Below are 14,107 nucleotides of genomic sequence, written 5' to 3'. Positions count from 1 at the left end.
ATTTGAAGTTTACTCTGCAGATAGTGACAAGTCCCTAAAAATAAGTGGTACAGGGGAGAACATTGGGGGCCAGAAGGCAGACGACCAGCAATCTCTAATTCTTTCCCTGACCACGGTCTGACTTTGGACCAGACCCCTGCTCTCCTGTCCTGCTTTGTCCTGTGTAACCTGAGTAGGTTGGATCAACCAAGTTGGCTGCTTCTCGAGGTAGGGCCCTTTCCAGGGCCGAGACAGAGTTTCTGAGAAGTAGAAGGCCTTCCAGTGTGGAGACAAGGCTGCTGTTCTGACAGCTGGCATGAGCCCAGCGGCTCCCGACTCCTGGTAACCAGTGCTGATAAACTCTTATCTGTCGGGCCCCTGGCTTTCCTGACCCAGATCTGTTATGTAATTGAATGAAAAGATCTTCGAGATAAATTGTTAAATGAAAAGCATAGTATAAAACAGTGTGTGTGATATGCTACCTTTTGAGTAAAATAGAAAGGGAACAACAATAAGAACATATGTATGCATACATTTTATTCACTATTTAAGTAAAAAAAAACCAACGAGACGAATATACATGAAACTAATAAAGCAAGCAGCAGTGTGTGTGTGTGTGTGTGTGTGTGTGTGTGTGTGAGAGAGAGAGAGAGAGAGAGAGAGAGAGAGAGAGACAAACAGAGAGAGAGACAGAGAGAGAGACAGAGAGAGAGACAGAGAGACATAGACACCCATAGAACAAAGGGTTGTGGGGTGGGGGTGGGGAGACAAGGGGGAGGAGGTGAAATTTCCTCTGTCCTGCAAGGTTCTTCAGCTGGTCTAATAGCTAAATCTGCATGAGACAGATTAACAAGAAAATAACCAGATTAAATTACGTATGTACATATGGGAACCCCACATGTGAGGTTCAGGACAGGAAGTTAAAATGACATTCTGACCCAAGGAGGAGGAAAGGTGCTCTGGGGCTCCAGAGGAAGGTTATTGCAGGACGATAAAAGAAATGGATGTCTGGTAATTAGTAGTTTGCCCTACCATATAGATAGATAGGTCGAAAAGGTTATCTCTGATAATCTCTTGTTATGGGGAAGGCCCGTAATTTAAGTTCTTCTAAGTAGTTGGGGGGGGAGGGGGGGGAGCAAAAGTTTCTCTTGAGCCTGCAGGGTGTCTGTGCCTTTAGCGTAAAATAAACTGCATACCTCAGAGGCACCTCTTTGGATGACTCATTCTCAACCCCTGCAAAGGAAACAGGGATGGGAGGGAGACTTGATTATTCATCTTTTTATATTTCTTTGATTGTAGAACCACGTGAATGTACTTTTAAGTTATATTTTATAAAAGTAATGATAGGGAAAAGATAAAGTTAAAAAAAAAGAAATAATGACTACCAATGATGAATCTTAAATTTTAAAATAACTGGGTGGGGTGGGACAAGTTAGCTTATTCTCATTACTCAGAGTTGCAGACTCTGGACCTAGGATATAAATTGAAGCAGAATCAGATGCAAATTATTTTTCTTCAAATCCCACTGCTAACCTTAGTAGGCAGAGGAGGGAAAATTCCTCTGTTAGGACAGGAATCCCAGGGAGACAGGAGTTCTACAGAGCAGTTATGGGGCTGCCACAGCCTTAAAGCAAGAATTGAAGGATGAGGAAGAAGAAAAAAACTAAATTACCATAAGAACTGAAAGGGAAGATTCAACTGAACAACTCATCCATCCCAGTGAGGACCTAATACAGGTCACTGGCAAAGCTTTCTGAGAAACCAAACCAAATGTGTGTGTAATTAAAAAAAAAAAAAATTATTCATGGTTCTCAAAGCCCTGGGTTTACCAGAAACCAAGGAACCAAACACTATTTCAACATTTAGTTCTTAAAAACATACATTTTCTAACTTCAAAGGATTCCCCTTAAAACACACACACAAACCCCCCAAAACACTACACACCCAAAACTGTGTATCATGCAAAAGCCAGTTTATTGTCCATAAAAGATACCTGGGTCACTAGATAAAGGCGGAGCAAGCATCACTTGGCTAATGACTTCCAAAGTGTCAGCTAGGACAGACTCTGTTTAAACTGGTCGGGTGCTGCCTCCGAAGGGAATGGCTGCCCCACAAAGCCCGTGATTCACCGAGTCCCAGGGATGGGAGCCTGGCCTGCTGACAGCACCGCCTGCCCGCGAGGTGTTCCCGGACGGGGTGGAGAACAGACCCCTTGCTGTAGACCTCACAAGGCCAGCACTGTAGGCGCTGGTACGTTGTAGAATGTCTGCATTATATCACTGGTTACGTTACGTGGCTCAGATGAGTTTTACAGGAAAACTTGCTGCACAGATCACCCACCTAGCGGAGCCTCTTCATAAGCATAGCTGACTAAATAGGAAGGGTTTTTAGGCTGTTGGTTTTGCCTCTCCAGAGTTGTTCATCGTTTCTGGGTCACTCTGTAGACCACAGAGACTGAGTCTCAACCCTGAATTATCCTTTCCACGTGGCGACAGGTGCCTTCTGCTTTGTGGACCTTGGTATCCCCAGACATAAAACAAGAGGGTTGGATCCGTTATAGTTTACTAGTTACGAATGACTACATCTTTCTCTTTGTCAGATTATTGTTTGACAAAAATAATGTTTTCAGCCATTCTCACCTTTGAGGATCTTTCTTTTTCCAATAAAAGTGACTCGTTGGCCCTAACTGGTTTGGCTTAGCGGATAGAGTGTCGGCCTGCGGACTGAAAGGTCCCAGGTTCGATTCCGGTCAAGGGCATGTACCTTGGTTGCGGTCACATTCCCAGTGGGGGGTGTGCAGGAGGCAGCTGATCAATGTTTCTCTCTCATCGATGTTTCTAATTCTCTATCCCTCTCCCTTCCTCTCTGTAAAAAATCAATAAAATATATATTTTTTAAAAAGTGACTCCTTGGTGAGCTGGAGTATGTCGTTACTTTTGCCATGGTACATAGGTTTTCCATAGGTGGCAGAGCCTGGTGAGCAGAGGGAGTGAAAGATACCTGGGTTCCAATTCCTTGTCTGAGCTAGGAGCGTGAGGGAGAGCAGGAGAAGTTGTGGCAAATGGTCAGAGTAGTGCAGAGAACCATGGAGGTACCCGAGGACGACTTTCCCGAGGTAGGGAAGGAGCCATGCAGCCATTTGCACCACGGACATTATCTTCTGTCTTAGTAAGGTTCCTAGCAGTTTACTTTCTGGGATAAGGTTTCCATTTTTTTTCTACACAGTTTTTTAGGGAAAAGAATTTTGAAAATAGAATTGTATCATACGTCAACCTTTTTTCTTTACCATGAAGTCCAAAGACAACCGCTTATTATTTTTAGACTTTATACTAAGTAGGGAGGTATCAAGACACTTAAGAAGATGTCCCAGTGATGATTTGGAATATATTTCACGTCTCAAGTAATTTGGCGACTCTTTTCTTAGCAAATTTTCTTGGGAGTGAGAATGGTTGCATCTTAGACTAAAGTGCACGTTGGAATTATTTCATGCTTTTCACTGGATTAGGAGTGGTGAATTGGTGCTGTTATCCTATACTCCTTGCAGATATTGCCACGTAGTCATAGCACTTTTTGCAAAGTCTAGACAGCCTCCAGCTGTCCTCTCTCCAGGTGGCTCACAGCCTGTCGAGTTGGTGTAGAAACACACAGGTCAGAGAGGGAAGAGCCCTATGGTGCAGTACATCTGCTGAGGCACAAAGGAAGGCGTTCTTGACTAGGGAAAGTGCCACAAAGGAGGTGCTTGACCTTTAGTGTGGTGGGTGGACAGAAGCCACGTGAGTGTTGAGGGAAAGGGCATTCCAGGCAAAGGCCTGTGAGTGTGAAACTGCATGGTGACATTTCATAAACCACAAGGAGCCCGAATTGCTGAAGCCCTGGAGCTGTGAGATTTATGTCCAAGTGGTAAGAGTAGAAGCTGGGCAGGTTGGCAGAGAGGCAAAAGATGAAATGTTTCTCAAATTTGCTCATCAAATTCATATTGCAAGAGAAATTACGTACTTGAGAGAGAAACCCTCCCTCTTGGATGAGAGATGAGATGATCAATGCGCCAATTCATGTCTCTCCTTTTTGTTGCTTTTGGCTTAAAAACAAAACAACAAAAACCTTGCTTTTACTATAACTATTTTAAAATAGTAATTCTCCGTGAACAGACCTCAGCTGAATTTGTGCATCTGCCCCGCCGCGCCCCCCCTCCCGCCCCCCACCCAAATGAGCTCTCAGCTCTGTTTCCGTTTTGTAAAGGCTGTACTTGAGCTTCACATGTTACAAGGAGGGAGCATGTTTTAATGTTTGAGAAAGCCTTTCATACTAGGCATCTGGGAGAACAACTCAGATTTGCCCCGTGCAGCTTGTGCCTTCAAGCTAATGCCAGTTTCTTTGTACCAAAAGGGAGAAGTACAAAATCTCCCTCGCATTGCATTTTGAAAAGGAGAAAACCTTTTGAAACTGCTTATTGGTTCAACTCCATATATATGAAATTCTTGAACATCATCTGTCCTTGGAGGGATGCAGGGAAGTGTGTGTGTGTGTGTGTGTGTGTGTGTGTGGTGGGAGCAAGTACAAGATTTTGATTAACAAATGGGTCAGCTAATTTTGTTCTAAAACTGAATGCTTTGCCATATATTGCAGGCAATGGATTTTGAAGGCTGGGCTGACACCCTCTTTCTTCTGCAGTTCACCCTCTCTTGTGTGATGGGGTAAGCCTTTGCTGTCTTGTAATCAAGTAGTTTTCCTAGAGAAATGTGTTCTAGGGTCCTTTTGCCTCATTCCTCAGTATCCTGTTCTGTCCCTTGAGTGTATCCACCTCCGATAATTAAACTTCCCCATTCAGGTGGTTTCACAGCCCTTGGGAATGTGCCCTCAGGGCAGCTAAACTGATCCCAAAGTCATGCTTACAAGGCTGGAAGACAACTAATATTTACCCAATTACATAATGGGTAATAAGCACCCTTATTTCTCAACATTATTTTTCACCATATAGTTATTTTTTGTTTAAATTAACCATTTGGGAGATGTTGTTGTCCCTTTAACCATGAGAAAGCAGGCTCAGAACTCAGGTAGGTTGCCTGAGTTTGCACAGTTAGTGATCGTTGTAAAGCAAGCATGTCAAACTCAAAGGCCAACACGGGCCAAATAAACAAGGTTTAAATTTATGTGGGCCGGAAAAAAACCAAAAGCTTCAATTTTCATAGAAACGTAGGTTTATTTCGATAGAGACATGCTGAATACAAAGGGCTGAAATAAATGAGTAATCGTTAACATAAAATAATAGAACATTTTAATAAAAATTAATATTTTTTCTTCAACATTGACTTACCAGACACTGAATAACTGCACAAATTAATAAGCGTAATACAAATAAACCTATTTTCTTGTTCTCCGAAAGCGAAATATTTCATGTTGCGCACACCAAACCGGTCAGTACAAGACTAATGAAGTCGGCTGCTAAAATATTTGCTGTTAGTATTAGTGGAGAGAAATGGTGCGCCTGCGCATAAGGCGTGTAAGGGAAATCAATGCAACACGATTAAATAATGAGTCAACAGTGAACGTTGTAGTTCATTATTGATAATTATGTGTAACAGGATATTGTAAAAATTAAGTTATGAAATTTTTATTAAAATGTTTCTTACATACCTTTATATTGGCTGGGCCACAAAAATATTCGTTATGAGCTGTGAATTTGACACACTTGTTGTAAAGTAAGCACCTGGATCTTACTCATAAGATACCTCTCCTCCTTCATTCCAGGTTTATCTTGATGTACGCCACAGTACTCTGCACTCAGTATAATTCTGCTCTTACAACTACAATAGTTGGCTGTATTAAGGTGAGTTGAAAAAATACTGTTATCTTTTGGGGACCTGCTTTATTTGAAAATTATTCCTCTCAAATAAGTCTGGCTAAGGCCTTAAGCCATATTTTTTCCTTATTTATTCACATTTTTTTTTTTTTTTTATAGTCTGACAAATTGTGACTGTCAGAAACAGTCTTTAAGAACTCAGGGAGGACATCATCTCTACTTTCAGGCAGTTTAGCTCCGAGGAGGGAGCATGAGAGGAGAGCCTGTTATCTTAGAGAAGAGGAAGAAGAATTCGGCCTGTTTCTGATGGGGCAGCTGACGAGCTCAGTAGGGAGAGGCCTGGCTTGAACCCCTGATGAGAGCTGCTCTGTTCTCTGCCTGCTGAGTGCTGGCTGTTTTTAGGGGAAGGGTGCCTGCCAGAACTAATCAAGGGAGGTTTCCTGTGTGTCAGCCAAACCTAATGGCCCACTTTTAAAAGCTGCGTCTGAGTTTTCCAGTGATGTCATTTCCTCCTGACCGTTTTATTTGAGTCAGGCTCATTTGTCTTCACCAGGAGAGTCAAGTTGACTTAAATATTGAGCTGACATTAGTGGCTTGAAGCCTGAGTCCTCTTTCATCTGACTTTGTAATTCTAGTGGTTTTAGATCCAAGCGGCCCCAGCATGCCTGAATTTTAAGTGGATTAGCCATGTAGGCTTGCTTTCTGAAAAAGGTAAAACAGGGAGAGGTAGATCCCAGATCACTGGGGAAAAAGAGTGGAGTTGCCCTTGGGACTTCCTTTATGATGCCCCTTTTGTCAAAAAGTGAGGGAAGTGGTTGCAGAGGAAAGTTTTTACTGCTCTGTGTTACCCTTTGCACCCCCAATGGAGTGGTGTCCACATGACCTTTTTCAGAAATTAGATTTGGGTCAAAACTCCATGGAATTGGAGTGTTTGGTGTGAATAGAATTGTAGATTGAACTATAACAATCAGTTGTTTGAATTCCATTGAAATCTAGACAGTTAATCTACTTTCAAAGGTCTGGCTGGTTGACATGGCTTTAGCGCACACACACACCCCAGCTCCCCCATCCCCCCTCCCCCCTCCCCCCACCCAAATGAGCTCTCAGCTCTGTTTCCATTTTGTAAAGTAAATGCTTTAAGAGCAAAGTGGGTGCCTTGCATCTTCAGAATAAGAACAGCAAGAGCAGGGCAGCTGGTAACATGTTTTTAGCTAAGAAGAAGGATGGTACAGGAGAGCCTATATTTAATTTTAATAACTAAACCTATTTGCTTAGAATTTCTTAGTGCACTTTCTTTATCATTATCAGCAAGGGGCACAAATGTAGTCATGCTCTCATGAACATGAAGTCCAGTACTTTACTTTTGCTATTTCCTTCTCTGCATAGAACCCTATGAACTTAGTCCAAAGGGATCAGTTTTACTTCCAAACTCTAGAGGGAGGGGGAGAGAGAATTGGATTGTCTGTTTAGTGTACATTGCTGTTGCTTCTTTCTGCCATGTGGTATCGCTGTTGAAGGATGTCTTGAACCTTCTGGCGGATGAGAGTCCACTGAAGCCCTTGCTATTTCACTCTCATGAGTGACAGTGGAGCTTCTTTCATTAGCCTCTCAGGTGATACCTTTAGCTCAGTCATTGTTCCCCAGGGGGCTGTAAGCTGTCTTCTGTGTTTGAGGATTCCCAACCCCATAAACCCTTGGGTCAGCATCCTTGTTTCTTTTAAGTGTGGTGGGAAAATTACTTAGGATAGCTAGTTAAACATGGAAATTCCTAGGCCCACCTCGGATATACTGAGTCAGTATCTCTAAAGTAGAGCCTGGAAATGATCATCTTTAACAGTTTCCAGATGATTCTCAGGTATTATTAGAAATTGAGAATTAGTCTTGAACTACTAGACTCTTCTGTGCTTCCTGGTTAGTTCTGCTTTGTGGGCCTTGGGATCTTTTCCTGATAGCAAACGTTTGTTAGGCTGCCCTAACGTGTACTTACAGTTTTTCTACCTCCTGCTGATTGGTTTTGCGCAATAAGGACTGGGTTCTCTGTCTTTTCCCTTTCTCAAGTTCCTTGAGCAATTACACAATTTAACCCACCTTCTCCCTGGATCTCTGGATCTTGTGTTTGAAGAGAGTCCTGTTACACATTTTGCCCAGTTGCCTACTGTTCCATGGCATTTCACACCCCCCTGAAATAATTAAAAAGATCTGCTTTAAGGTAACTTACTCTCTCTATCCTTAGACTTAGAAGAGGTAGACATAATTTTGAATGCTCCAAGGGCACTCCATTACAAAAGTAATTTTGAAGTTTGTTTTAAAGTATAGCGCTTTCTGCTTCAGAGGCCTAGTCTAGGAGAACCCAGGTACTAAAAATGTTTGTGACATTTACCGTTTATGGCAGTTGTAAAGGCAGAGAGCGAGGTAAGTGACTTAGGAATGTGAAAGAATGGAGGTTAGGGAAGAACTGAATACATGTGGAAAATTTTATTTCACCTTTGTGGTCCAAGTTTAATTAAAGGGGCGTACAGATGAGCAGAAGACGTTTATGCCTGGGAGTGTAAGGGAGTCAGGAGACGTGATTTTAGGTATGCCACTTTGAGATGACTTCCCATGTGTGTTTTGACAGTACTAAGAAGGCTCCTCTAAAAACTTTCTTCATGTTGGTAAACTCCCACCATCCCCTTTATCCTTCTCAAAAAAGAGGGAAAGATTCTTGATGTTAGCAGGCTTCTCTTCACTGTCGCCTCACAAGTCAACAGTTATCTCAGTGAGAGGAAAAGCATTCTTTTGTGATTGCTAAGTATGCCTTAGTGTTTTCCACCCTTAGAAACAGCAGAGTTTCTCTGTTTATATGTATCATGTCAGCCCATACCACAGAGCAGAGAAAGTTTGATAACCTTGTGAGTATTTTTTAGTATTGGTGAAAGCATTTAGCGTCTGTAGAGAAAAAATTGGGCAGAGGCTAATGTCATTGTTTCCTTGTTAGTGTTCTTGTTCATACTGCACTCATTTTAGGCTCGGTGGAATTTTGTTATTGTCTTTATTTGTGTTTTTTTTTTGCATTTTAAGAATAGGTATTTGGATCATAGCATGGAGGAGTTTATAGGAATATTTAAAAAGCTCAGTTAAACCTATGTAACAGTGCATTGCTTTTTTTTTTTTTTAGAATATATTAATAACTTATATTGGAATGGTCTTTGGTGGAGATTATATTTTCACATGGACGAACTTCATTGGCTTAAATATCAGGTGAGTAAAAATATTTAAATATAACCACTTTGATAAATAGAGTCACAATAAGGTTGGGCTATTTAATGTCAAATTTGTTCATTTATTAAACCTATATGGAGTGCTTCCAATGTATTATATATTTAACATCTTTAGATAGTGCTTTTTAAGAAAAGGAGAGAAAGTGGTTCCATATTTTATGTGTAATAGTTGGGGAATCTTTTCTGGAAGTTAAGTTCCTTTTACTTAGCTCTTCGAAGAACAGACCTTTACTTAGTATGCCAGATGGCAGTACACTGTTCTTAAGAAAATGCAGGGCTAAAGAATACCAGCTCCGTTAGAAATGCATCATGTGTGTTTGACTTTGGCCATATCACTACATTTCTTTAGACTTTATTTATCTTCATCAGTGATGAGTGTGACTTGTATGAAAGGTCTTTTTCAGCTCAAGAATTTTGAATCTCATGGTTTTTAATCTATTTATATGCTTAAAAATGCTTACATTTGTATTTGGGCCAGACCTCTGTCCTGAACTCATGGTATGTATTTAACAGCCCCCTTGACATCTCCAGCTGACATGTCTAATACTGACCTTTTAGTTTTTCCAAAGTCTCTTTCACCAAAAGCCTCTGCATCTCAGCTGATGGAGACTCCATCCTTCTAGGCTTTCAGTTTTAAAACCTTGGAGTCATGTTTGACTCTTTCATCTTATACCCAATATCTAGTGTGTTAGCAAATTCTGTTGACTCTACTTTCAGAATATATTCAGAAAAGGACTGCTTCTCACCATCTGCATTTTTCATTATCTAAGCCACCAATATCTCTTGCCTAAATTACTGCCTAGTTTCTACATTTGTCCCTGTTTGGACTCCTTTCTTGTCCACGCCATCCCTCAATCCCACCCTGCAATCCTTAACAGAATAGATAGTGTATTCCTTGTAACAAGTAAGTCAGAACATGTCACTCTTTATTTTACCCCTGCCCCAGGCTCTCCATGTCCCAAAGTGCTGACAAGGCCCTACAAGATTTACCTCTTTTACCTCTCCAGTGTCAGCTCCTGCTTCTCTTCTTCTCCCTCACTCCACTTCATCCACAGTGGGGCCCTTCACGTTCCTTTAGAACAGTGTTCGCCAACCTTTCGGACCTCATGGACCACCAGTGGTCCGTGGACCACCGGTTGGCGACCGCTGCTTTAGAACAATGGACATGCTCCCACTTTAGGGCCTTAGTACAGGCTATTTCCTCTGCCTGGAACATTGTACTGCCAGATACTTGCATGGCTAACTTCTTTACACCTAGAAAGTTTTGCTCAGATGTTGCCTTCTCAAGGAAGTCTACCCTGACCACCTTATTTAAAACTATAACCTAGGGGCTATGGGAGGAGGGAGAAGAGGCTGTAGGGAGGATAAATGGTGATGGAAGGAGACTTGACTCGAGGTGGTGAACATACAATACAATATACAGATGATGTGTTACAGAATTGTAAGCCTAAAACCTATATAATTTTATTAAAACAGTGCCAACCCAATACATTCAATAAAAAAGTAAAATTAATTAATTTTTAAATTGCAGTCTACTCTTCCCCTTTTGATTCTTCCACATCATCTTATTCTGCTTTTTTGATTACTTTTTTCAGAGCACTTGTTCTCTTTCTAATATACTATATAATTGACTTACTTATATTTATTGCCTATTTTCTGTCTTCCCTGCTAGAATATAACTTCCATAAGGGTAGGACTCTCTGCCTATATTTTTCACTCAAGTTTCTCAAGCTCCTAGAATGAATCCTGGTTCTTGCTTAATAAGTATTTGCTCTTTGAATTCTATTTGGATTGGTGAAAAAGCACTTTGAGAACTATGAAGCTCTTGCCTAGAATATGGTAGTATCATCTTTCTCTTTTGCAGCTAATTACATAACCTCTCTGAGCTTTAATCTCTTTAAATGTAAACAAATGATAATACCGTATTTTCCAGCGTATAAGACAACTGGGCGTATAGAAGATTTTCCTGGGTTAAAAAAGTCGTCTTATACGCTGGAAAATATATAACCTATTCTACCTCTCTTATGGATCAACTAGAGGCCCGGTGCACAAAATTCATGCACTGGGGGGGGGGGTGGGGGAGGGAAGGGATCCCTTCACCCAACCTGTGCCCTCTAGCAGTCCAGGAGCCCTCTGGGGATGTCCAACTGCCTCGGAGGCGAGAGAGGCTCCTGCAACCTCCTCTGCACTCACCAGCCGTGAGCCCAGCTCAGGGCTTCTGGCTGAGCGGTGCTCCCTCTGTGGGAGCACACTGACCACCAGGGGGCAGCTCCTTCATTGAGCATCTGCCCCCCTGGTGATCATTGCGCGTCATAGTGACCCTTTGTTCTGCTGTTTGGTCAATTTGCATAGTAGCCTTTTATTATATAGGATTTGAGAATCTAACACAAATATTAATAGGTTCATCATTGCCTCTTCCCTGACATCTTTTGCCACTATGGTTGTTGGCCTTTTAGAGGAAAAATCATTTGTGATTTGTGGGATTCAGAGTTGGGGGGACGGTAGGTATATATATTGACCTGAGAATTGCATATTATAGAAAGAAGATGAGTAGTCGGGTCCCAGACCTGGTCGGAGTTGTTGTTCCGAAGCTTGCCATCTGTGTGACTGAGTTAGTTGCTTATCTTTTTTGAGCTTCAGTTTTTTTAATGTGCTAAGGATGAAAATACCTACCCTTTTAGAGTTGTTAGAATGAAATAATCTAATGAGTGTAAAGTACCTAACTCACTGCTTGACGTCTATGCTTAGTAAATATATCTTTCATTAATATTGGTGAGGAAGGGGCAGGGTATAAGGAGCAAAATGGTGAACCAGTTCTGACTTTGGATGTGGCCTGATTTTCACTCATTTCTAAAAGTCTGGATTAAGAGTCATTTTGACGCTGAGTCAGAGATGCCTTAATTTTCTTTTTGTCCCCTTAAAATAAATAACCCGAGAGCCAAAATGAAGTAGAAGCTTCTATTTGCATTTTTAGATCTCTATAGTTCAAATCTCTTATAAAATAATCTTATAAGAAAGGCTAGGTATCTTTTTTTCACATTGGAAGCCACTTAAAATAACTTCTTAAGTTCCTGAGTATATTGGAATGTTACAACTTATTTCGGCCTAACCTGTATCAAATCTAACACCTGGAAAATTCTTCCAGTAGAATTTCTGTTTCAAGATGTTGGATTTGATACATGTTAGGCTGACAGAAGTAGGGCTCTGTTGTGAGTCTGGCTCTCTCCAAATCCCCTAAGTGCCTTTGTGCAGTGGCCAGTTACGAGGGTGCTGGTCCAGGCCTGAGCCGGTTACCGGGAGGGAGGGAAGGAGCAGTGAAGGGTGCTGACAGCGCGGGCTTCTGCGCTCCTCCCAGTGGCTGCACTCTGTCCGCGGCATCAACTTGCGTCCTGTAGCCTTTCCAGGTAATGACACCATCACCCTCAGAACTGCCCAAGCTAGAATTCTTAGAATCACTGGAACTCTTCTTTAGCTGTCGTCCCTTTTTTTTGCTTCCATTAAAAAAAAAATTAATATACATTTAATTACAGTAAAATTAAACGCTTTTAATGTACAGCTTATGAGTTTTGACAGCTGCACCACATTCAAGATATGAAACATTTGTATCACCACCCTCCCCCCGCCCCCCCCCCAACGTAAAAAAACCCTCCCTATGTCCCTTCGCATTGAACCTCTGCCCCTAACCTGTTTTCTGTCCAGGTAGTGTGCAGAATGTCATTAATGATACATAATATTATGTAGCTTTTGGTCTGACGTCTTTCATTTATCATAGTCCATGTTGCATTTGAGATTTTGGGTTGTTGCATATATTAGTAGTTTGTACCTTTTTATTGCTGAGTAGAATCCTGTTCTTTCAATTGGTGAATGGATAAACTGGATGTATCACAGTTTATCCATTCACCAATTGAAAGAAAAGTTTCCAGTTCTTAACTGTTTTGTATTAGCTGCTAAAACATTTGCTTAGAAGTTTGCGTGTGAACCTAAGTTTCCATTTTACTTGGGATAAATACCTAGGAATAGAATTCCTGGGTTGTGTGGTAAGTGTATGTTTATAAGAAATTTCTAAACTATTCTTTGAAAGTGTCTATACCATTTAGGTTATCCTAAAACTCCTAGGCAGATAGATTGATTCACATCCTGGCCACAATTGTGTGACTAAGGTACTTCTATTTTTAAAGTTTGTGCACAGACCAACACTTATCTTAGTATAGCAAGAACATAAATAGATCTCTGGGAAGGCAGCAGATAGGAAGTTAATGTTTGTTGAGTACCTGTAGATGATGGTCACCTTTATAGTGTCATCTCATTTAATCACCTCACATAATAATGAAATCAAAGTTCAGAGAGGTGAAATAATTTGCCCAAAGTCACACATAGTAAGAATCAGAGCTGAGATTCTAACCCTGATCCAACTTTTAAAATATGCCCTATAATTTAACCATGTGAGGGCACATGGGATTAGAGATTAAAATGGCCCTTCTTGTTTTGAACATTTCCAGAGTCTCCTTGCTTACTTCCTGCCTGATTTGTCTTTTATTCTCCTATATCCCTTTGCAGGCAGGGAAAGAATCAGAATTGTTGAACCCTTTCTGTACATATATTAAAGGAAGTAACTACTTAGCGCATGCAAAGCCATAGGCTAATTTTTATTTTCAGGGAATTTGTAATCTAGCTGGAAAGATTTATTCATAAACAAATGCATAGTAGGTACCTACCAGGTACAAACTTTGTTGTAGGCAGTGGCGATAGAGCTGCTATCAAACTGATCAAAACCCTTTCCCTTCATGGAGTTTTCCTTCTAGTAGAGGAGACAGAAAATGAAGGAAGAGAGAAATGAGTGAACTATGTGCTGGCGATAAATGTTAGCCCTGCTAAATAGTATTGCAGAAAAATAAAGCAGGGCAGGGGGGATAGGGAGTATTCCGGCGGGGTGGGGGGGGCACCTGAAAGGTTATATTTTATGTAAAGACCTAAAAACTGGAGGGGATGAGCTACATTGATTTCTGGAGGGAAGAGCAAGTGAAAAGGCCCTGAAGTGGGCCCAGCAGGTGTGGCTCAGTGGTTGAGC

At 41.3% G+C, this 14,107-nt stretch overlaps 1 protein-coding gene across 1 annotated transcript in view; it reads left to right on the top strand.

Moving 5' to 3' along the window:
- The window catches only part of SLC35D1 (solute carrier family 35 member D1), a 36,887-nt gene that overhangs the window by 17,197 nt on the left and 5,583 nt on the right, over positions 1–14,107 (top strand). Inside the window, exons 9-11 of the mRNA XM_054720919.1 lie at positions 4,606–4,673; positions 5,728–5,806; positions 8,937–9,019. Of these exons, the coding sequence (XP_054576894.1) occupies positions 4,606–4,673; positions 5,728–5,806; positions 8,937–9,019 (230 nt within the window). The remainder of the gene's footprint in view (positions 1–4,605; positions 4,674–5,727; positions 5,807–8,936; positions 9,020–14,107) is intronic.

The sequence above is a fragment of the Eptesicus fuscus genome, chromosome 9 (assembly GCF_027574615.1).
Source record: "Eptesicus fuscus isolate TK198812 chromosome 9, DD_ASM_mEF_20220401, whole genome shotgun sequence".
Classification (NCBI taxonomy): Eukaryota; Metazoa; Chordata; class Mammalia; order Chiroptera; family Vespertilionidae; genus Eptesicus; species Eptesicus fuscus.
The sequence above is the reverse complement of the archived record's forward strand: the minus strand, read 5'-3'. Positions and strand labels throughout refer to the sequence as shown.